The following is an 8913-nucleotide window of genomic DNA, read 5'->3' on the forward strand; positions in this document are numbered from 1 at the left end:
GCAAACAGACGAAGGCAGAATCTACATGCCACCATGTAAGCTTAGTGCCACCTAGTGTTGAATAACTGGAGTGGAGAGCAATTACTTGCCTTTAGCTTTTTTATCTTATGCAATCCGTAATAAGTCTTTTTGGGTTTTAATGCTGATTACTATATTTGCCTCAAATCTTCCACTGGAATGAAATTCAGAAAGGGTAACATGGTTCTAATCCGCTGTGTTCTTTTGCTGATAAAGGGTTCTCGGGCTACTTCATCAAGTGATAAAGGTGTACAAAGTTAGGGCAGTCAGAGAGGCCTCACAGCTTATAAGGAACAGTAAGGGCCAAAATAAATGTTTGCATAACCTCAAGCAGAAGGTCCTCTTGATGCATCTGTCAATGTTGCCCTTATTCTGCCACCCATTCCGCGTTTAGCTGTTTTCAGCCACCAATCATATAACGATCTCCTCTTCATTCACTTACAGTTTCTGTCTTCCTTCTATCTAGATGTTCTTGTGTTCTCACGGTCACCCTGTCTGCGGTCTTATCTGAGCTACTCTAGCTGGGACTGATGATTATAACCTCTGAAGAACATACACCGCCCTTGCCGTGTGTAAAAGATAACAGTAACGCTTGACAGAAAGACCAAAAGGAATTGAATATCTGATTTTTATTGACGATTGAGTTATATTATTTATAGAGTGACAGGAGATTCAGTAGCAGTTACAATAGAGGAACATTCAGAATTACCAATAACATCAACACTGACAATATAATATAATGAACAAATGGAGACGAGGGCCTTCACAATCTATTAGGTGGCCCTACTCATATTTACAAAGAGCTAAATAACTGTTTACGAGCAGGAACCATTTTATCTAGAAAGCCAATAGAGGCCATGAAAATGTTCCCACAATCTCCTCATCTTTTAATTACTTGTGAGAATTATCAATGGTATGATTTATATTTAATTATATTTAATATATTTTATTTATATAGCGCCAACAATTTACACAGTGCTTCTTACAATACATTCAAAGGGGATGACAGAACCGAGAACTATAACAGACTAAATGAGTAAAGAGGGGAATATGCATCTTTTTTTTTACACAGTGACATTTCTAGCAGAAAATGTGGATTTGTATCAAAATAAAATATCTCGAATTCTGTTTGCAATTCCACAGCTAATGGGCGCCAATGCATGGTCTCCACCACGTTACATTTTGCGTAATACTTCTTAAACATGAATCTCCTCATTTAAGCATATGGGCTGCTTTTGCGCGGGACATTAAATATAAAAGAACCATTAAACAAAGAAACATAATTTAACTAATGTATATTATGTGCCGTGTTATTATTGGTTTCAAATATTTCAGATACGAATATAACGGACCTTGTGTAAAACGCTACAATTCGCACTGAAGCGCAGTTTTACGGTTTTATCTAACAAGCCCAGGGCTTGCTGTCATGGGCGTGGTCAGAGATACACACGAGCTTCTGTAGATCACGTGATTAGACGCCGCCTCTCCCTGTCTGCACTCTGCTGCGAGGAAGTTTGGTTGTCACGTCTGAGGTCACGCAGCCGTGTTACAGGTGAGTATGACGACGTGAGACGCGATTACCGATCTACCCGTTCCGGTTACTCGGCCTCTGGTTGAGTGCTTCAATGAAGCTGCAGGAAGTTGACATTGAATTGACTTCCTTCATTGCGCGTCATGCAGATTCTGTACATGAGTGGAATGGGGGAAAGTGTTTATGCAATAAGTTTGGTGGAGATGTGTGACTGGTGTGTTTACGTGTGATGGATTTAATAATTATTACTCTATTGAATGCTAGAGCGGTGATCATTCACACCTTCAATTCGTTATTTCTTTTTTATTGTACAAATAATTGAAATAAAAGAATAATAATAATATGAGTGATATTAGAGCTCCCGTGTGTAGCCTCTAATAGCTGACAGCACCTCTGCGTCACATTTACCACCCTTTCAGTATCACTGTGTTTTGGTATTCCCTGGCACGTGCTATTTTGGTGCATCGTAACCAAACCCACCGCAGTGACCTCGCTTTTTGTGAGAAATGTGGGATTTTTATTTATTTTTATACCTCTGCTACCGTTCAAAAGTTTAGGGTCACTTAGCTGTTTTAATGGAAAACAAGAACATTTCTAGCCGTTGCATAATTGCAAAATAGTTTTCTAATGATCTATTAGCCTTTTACACTTAAACTTGGATCAGCGAACACAACGTGCAATAGGAACACAGGAGTGATGGGAGTGATAAAGGGCCTCTGTACGCTTATGAAGAATTCCATTAAAAATCAGCCGTTTCCAGCTACATTAGTCATTTGCAACTTTAACAACATCTGCGCTGTATTTCTGATGCATTTAATGTTGTTTTGATGGGCAAATTTTGCCCTTCTTTCAAAAACAAGATGTGTGTGTGTGTGTTCGTGTTCCAATTCGGTTTTGAAGTGTGTTATAAGCAGTTAAGAATGCTCATGCTTTATCTACAAGCCCTGCCAGCCTCTCCACCAAATCATTGGGTTCTTCAGCAGCCTCCAGTAAAATAAGAGCGATGTTACTTATTTAGGAGACATTGTTTCAAACCAGATTGTGGGTAACTGGGTAAGATCGGGACCTGACTCCACACATTGCATTTCCCTTCCTCGCTTTTTAAAAAAAATAAAATACATACTTTTTAGGAAACCTGTGAATTGAATGTGTGTTATACTACTTCCGGTAATTTATTTGTATAAAAGTATAAACTTTTTTTTTTTTTTTTTTTAGAATGGGTGTCGATTGGTTTGGTTATGGATATGCTGCTCTGGTAGCTTCTGGAGGAATTATTGGTTACGTTAAAGCAGGTATGTATATAAAAATATTGGTATAAATGTAATGTAAATATTATTTTAAGATAGAGAATGCTGGTGGCCAAATTGGCAAAATCCACCATCCCCACCAAAATAATCTTTTATGAGTTTAGTGCTCTGGGACTTTTTTTTTTTTCTTTTTTAATGATGGTGTTCAGCACTTCAATTAAAAATTAACACATACAAATAAATAAGGTGACCATTTAAGACCCCAACCCTGAGGCAAAATGCTTACTGCCAGCAGAGAGGCTGAGGCAAAAAGCAGAGTTGTGAAAACACAGAAGCCTGGTTGCAGTGCTTCACTGTGGAATGAATGAATGAATGAATGAAAGGTCATCAGTGCCTAAGTAAGGGCCACAATTGAGTACCAGACCCTGAATCCTCAGAAGCCATACTCTCCAAAGAGATATGTGATCCTTTTCTTCTCTCCCCAGCCAAAAGCCCTGTAGGAGAGCCAGATCTTCTGATGAAAAGGACCACTGGCATATTGAAGGGATTACAGGAGCCCAAAAAGGGTACCCTCCCTGATCAAAGCCTAATCTTCAGGGTATCTGGCTCCGCTGTGATCATTTTCAGTGTACAAAATTTGCATTGCAATAAAATAAAGTTTAATGAATAAAAGTATGGTATAGTGCTCGGCCCAATGGCTACTGTACTCTACAGACTTGTATTAGGTTACGTTTTTATTTATAGAGCACCAGCAGATTCCGTAGCACTATAACAATAAGGAAGCGTGGAAAATAAAATTACAATTGACTATGGAAAACCAATCATGCCATTAACATGTTAAGACTTACTGGTGCAAAAAGAGAGCCCTGCTCTTGTGAGCTTGCCAGCTATTAGGAGGTTGAGGGTGAGATAACACATCTGCAAGGAAAATGTTTTTTGAAAAAGGGTCGTGTGGAGATCTCAAAGGTGAGACCAGTTTCTTTTCAGGATGCAGGTTGTGGGTATTGGGGGGGGGTAGACTGTACGGTTCTCTGAACAGGTGGGGTTTTTTTTTTTTTAGTGGATGTTTAACGCTAGAATAAGTCGTGGAAAGTCTGATAGAACGAGGTAGGGAATTCCATAGAACATGTAAAGCAGAGGTAAGATCCGGAGTATGCCAGAGGGTAGAAGTGCTAACGATTTGGAGAGCAAAGATACAGGGGTGCAGTTTTGTTAGGGCTCTCGAAGAAAGAGGAGTTGAAATTTTATTCTGGGGTGTATTCGGAGTCAGAGGAGGGACTGGTACTGATTCTGTAGCACCTTTGCGATAGTGAAAAAAGAATAACCTTAAAATGAACAATATACATTTTGACATTAACATGTGTTAAGGCGTATGGGTAGAGAAGGAGGAGAAGGCTTTGCTGTTGTGAGTTGAGTGGTGGGTCAGCAAATGAAGAGCTAGGATAAGAAAGTGACGGCTCTACAGAATGGATTGGAGCTGTAAAAGGCAGGAAAGGGGTAGAATTCTACACACTTATGCTGAAATTCTAAATCGCATTGAGGGTAGTGACTCAAGTCTACATGGCTCTAAACTACCTGAACAATTGTATATGAGTCCTGGGACTTTTATAGTTGGGCAAACCATTGTGGGCTCAAACTCAACTTCTGGCTATGCCCAACTCGTCATGATTGATGGCTTGTAGACCAAAGTTGGCCTTGCTGAAGTCTCCCTCCAGGTACCTCCATATGTGGCTTCCCGACTTGTGTTGTGTGCAGCTTGGCAAGCCTGTCCCAGATTCTGTCTCTGGCCCAGCTTGGCAACACAATAGCACCCATCCTACTGTTTTGTTTTTTTGCTTGGACATGTGTACTATGCACCCATTTCTGTTGGTGTTGCACTCAAGCTTTTACAATACATGATTTGATGGTTGAATGTCTATTTACTATTTTATTCCAGGCAGTGTTCCATCTCTGGCAGCCGGCCTTCTGTTTGGGAGTTTAGCTGGTCTGGGCGCCTATCAGATATCCAATGATCCAAAGAACGTATTAGTTTCACTAAGTAAGTATTTACCTCTTAAATATTATACTTCCCCCTTACATTACTGTCTTATGACATACAATAAAATGCATTAGTATGTTCCGTGGGAATATTTTATGTCACTTTAATCCGATAAACCAAATGTGTTTTATGTTTTTGTTTAACTTGCACTGAAGTATTTGACATTAAAAAAAAAAAGTTAACCAAGACAATTGTGGTCTGTATCTAATTTACCCCATAATTAACTTATCTCGGAAGACCTCATTTCTCCAGAGATAGCCAGGGAAAACAAACCCAACCAGTGAAGGAAACAAATGCTAATCACATCTTTCTTGTACAGAATTATGTTTGTCCTTAAATTGCACCAATAGGAAGAAATCGCTTCCGGACACATCTAGCACATCCATGTTGCATAAACGTTTTGTCATCCTCTGAAGTACGTTGCTAAAACGTTTACTTTCATGTCTTTTTTTTTTTTTTTTTTTTTTTTTTTTTTTTTAGTGGCATCTGGCACCTTAGCCGGTGTTATGGGCTTCCGGTTCTACAATTCTGGAAAATTCATGCCTGCGGGATTAATTGCGGGAGCCAGGTACCGAAGAATGTTGTAATATGCACTGCTTATCTTGAATTTTTTTATTAATTACAATGTACAATAGCTAATCAGAACATATTGGTGATTAGTGCATTATATGCTGGGATGTTCTAGAACAGCGGTGTCCAAGTTTTTTCTGCAGTGGGCCACTTCATCAGAATTGTATACGTGCAAAAAAAAAAAAAACACTGTGACAAAAAATATGGCCTTTAATAAAATATGCACTGATTTCTGGGCCTTGAAAGTTTTGCGACTACAAATTCAGGATTCCCTAGATTTATTCTAGGGATGAACTAAAATGAAAATTCTGGACCAAAACATTCAGGGTTCACTTAGCCAAAACCAAAAATGACCCCCACCTTGAAAAATAATAATAAAAACTCACATGTTTAATAAAAGTAGCTAACACACAATTGGACAAAATGAGCAATATGACTTGGCATGATAGGAGTGTGATTGCTAACAGCAATCACACTCCTATCATACCAAGGCAACCAGTAAATGCTGGTACCTAGGCATGATGGGACTGTGCTCACTGTTAGCAATCACACTCCTATCATGCCAAGTCAGCCAGTACATGCTGGTACAGGGTGGCTGTAAGTGCAGACCCCATACTGCTGGCAGCATCACTACACAAGGGGGGCAGATGGCCAGGTTTCAGCATGTACTGGCTGACTTGGCATGATAGGAGTGTGATTGCTAACAGCAATCACAGTCCCATCATGCCTAGGTTCCAGCACTTACACATCCATGCTATCACACACACACACACACACACACACACACACTCATTTATTCATATAATCATTCATTCACAGATTCATTCCCTCAATCACACACACTCATTCAAACACCCTCTCCACCCCCTTACCTGCACTGCAGCTCCTCGATGCCGCTCACAGACTTCAGCAGGGGGCGCAGCCTCCCTCTGCCTTCTCTGCTAAAGCACAGAGGAAGTAGGATGTCACGTGAACTCCGCTTCCTCTGTGCAGTCCAGAAGACCCTCCCACAAGTAAGTAGCAGGGCTTGAGGTGCGGCTCGCGTAAGATCGGTTGCGGGCCGCATGTTGGACGCCCCTGTTCTAGAACAAAGGCGAGAAGGACACCGCTCAGGAACGTTTACAGTCCAAGATTATTGCAGATCTAGATTAAAGGGCGATGTGCGATGAGATGGTTTAGCTATGTACTAAGCAGATACATACAGGTTTTGTGGTGCTGTTTAAATGGTCAGTGTATACACACAAAAAAAACAACTAAGGAATCTGCACGCAATCTGTAAATACACATAAATATTCTATAAATGATATTTAACCCCTTTAGTCTCCTATGGATGTACCGGTACGTCCTGCCCTTCTTGCACGGGAGGTCAGGCTGTCGTTTTCCAGCCTCGACTCCCCCCTGACAGCAGTAGCCAGCATCGCCGGCTTTCTGCTGCCCGATCTCGTGCAACAGCTTCCAGCACGAAAGCCATAAAACTTCTACATTTTAAAACGCCGATCAGGCATTCCCTTCCAGTTCGTGTCACTGCTGACGTCCTTTACAGAACTTGCAGGGATATATGATCGCTCTGAAAAGGCACAGGCACTGTGATCTCTATGCAAGTCTGTGACATTCATGAAGGAGTAGGAAAGAGAACCACAAAAGAAGGGTGAAACTAGCTGAGCCAGCCATCGGTGCTTAAAAGGCCTTCCATGTGGTGAACCCCTGTACAGGACGGTCACAGATATTTGCTCACTTGGTTAATTACAGAGGAAATAAATACATCAAAGCATCAGCAAAGAACTTTTCTATAAAATTAGTATATTTGTCTGAAGTTGCCCTGTGTTATAGAACTAATCTTGATTTTGTTGCATAAGCTGTTTAAATTGTGCAAATATCTTTTGATTTATGTATTTTGTTTTTGTCTCTGTCATGAACAGTTTGCTAATGGTCGGAAGACTTGGGCTGAAGATGTTGCAGAAGCCCCATAACCCATGATGAGAACGAATCGCTGCTCTGTAATTGATGTATTTACGTATGTGGTATCTGGCTAACTTTCTAAGTAAAATCGCAAGTTTTTACAAAATAGTACATTGTATAATGTCTTTTTTTTTTTTTTATTATTATTATTTTTTTTTAGTGCTGTAGATCACGGTCAGGGATTTATGAATTAAACCTGAAGCAAATTGGCAAGCTAAGCATCCATACTGTGAAAAGCTAGGATACTCCTGTATACATTTTTTTTTATTTTTTTTTAAACTTCTTTATTACACGGAGAAGACAGAGCATACAGCATAAGAACAAAGGTACAAATAGACATGGTGACAGACTAGATGCGTACAGGTACAAGTAATGCACAATTCCAATAATACATACAGTGTAGGTAATATCACCTCCTCAACCCATTGTCCTTAAGGGGTTAAAAATCTTTTCAGAATTGAAGGCTGCTGAGCTGTTAAAATTGATGGGGCTGTAGCGTTTTCCTCCATTTTATGACCCATGTTTTAGGCTAAGCTGTTTAGAACATCTCTCCCTTTTCCTCTACTTACTGCTGTGTAAAAAAAAAATATATATATATATATATGTATATGTGTACATATACACATACACAATCTATGTTTTATTTAGGGAGTTGAATTACGTTATGTATTTTCAACCACCAATCGCTCCGGTTAAGTTTCAGACAGGTCACTGAATCGAATCCCTTAAAAGGATTCTGTCTTCATTGGAGCATTGCAAATGCAACCATCTGCTGTGACGCAGTATATACATCCATATACACATTGAATAAGGTAGAATAAGAGCCACGCATACACACCCATAGTATGATGGGCAGTTCGGATGTCGGTTTTGCTGTTGAAGTGCACCCTGCAGACCAGACGCAAGTAAAGTCAGACTCTACTGACATGGTATTGTGGATATCATTATAGGAATGTTTTGTTCTCCCCTCCCACCTTGTGGTCATTTGGTGGAACTGCAGTGGCTGAAATGCACAATTCAGCTTTATACACGGTCTCACGTCATTGATGTGCTTGAAGCGGTTTCTCAAGTTTGTGAGCTGGATCACCTGCAATCTTTTGCAGCACATTGGTGACTCTTGTGCCCCACTTTACTATATAATGCCCCACATTGCCCATAGTTATGCCAATTGATGACATCTTTCATATTTTCAGCTAAAATACCTTAATTACAGTCTTAGTGTTATGCATATAGATAGCTTCGATTTTGTGTTTGTTTGCATGAATATATATCCGCTGTGTGTTTGAGTTGCTTTAACCCCCAATGAGTGTGATGCACCATCCAACAGACCTGTGCTAACTATGGATACCAAAAGTATTCTGTGCTACAGTGACCAAAGGGAAAGTAGGAATTTGAGGTCAAACATCTAAATACTTTTGAGCAAAAAGTAAAATTTTTGCTTATTTTAGCAATTTATATATCTTTTGCCATATTACTTGCTTTAGTCTTGATTCACCTTACCTTTAAACAGTAGATATTAACGACACATTGGAAACATGTTTATATGTTTG

General features: G+C 39.8%; 1 protein-coding gene across 1 annotated transcript; it reads left to right on the top strand.

Annotated features, from left to right (window-relative positions):
- The first annotated feature begins 2765 nt into the window (after positions 1 to 2765).
- On the top strand, positions 2766 to 7381 carry LOC149302689 (transmembrane protein 14C-like). Its single transcript, XM_089482273.1, has 4 exons — positions 2766 to 2841; positions 4733 to 4834; positions 5315 to 5402; positions 7324 to 7381. The coding sequence occupies exons 1-4, from the start codon at positions 2766 to 2768 to the stop codon at positions 7379 to 7381; spliced, it is 324 nt and encodes a 107-aa protein (XP_089338399.1).
- The last annotated feature ends 1532 nt before the right edge of the window (positions 7382 to 8913 follow it).

The sequence above is a fragment of the Sceloporus occidentalis genome, unplaced genomic scaffold, assembly GCF_023333645.1.
Source record: "Sceloporus occidentalis isolate IW3139 unplaced genomic scaffold, rSceOcc1.0.p SCAF_18, whole genome shotgun sequence".
Classification (NCBI taxonomy): Eukaryota; Metazoa; Chordata; class Lepidosauria; order Squamata; family Phrynosomatidae; genus Sceloporus; species Sceloporus occidentalis.

Coding starts and splice junctions, on each gene's coding strand:
- LOC149302689 (XM_089482273.1), top strand. CDS start 2,766: ATGGGTGTCGATTGGTTTGGTTATGGATATGCTGCTCTGGTAGCTTCT. Junction 4,835..5,314: donor GAACGTATTAGTTTCACTAA/GTAAGTATTTAC, acceptor TTTTTTTTTTAG/TGGCATCTGGCACCTTAGCC. Junction 5,403..7,323: donor GGATTAATTGCGGGAGCCAG/GTACCGAAGAAT, acceptor TGTCATGAACAG/TTTGCTAATGGTCGGAAGAC.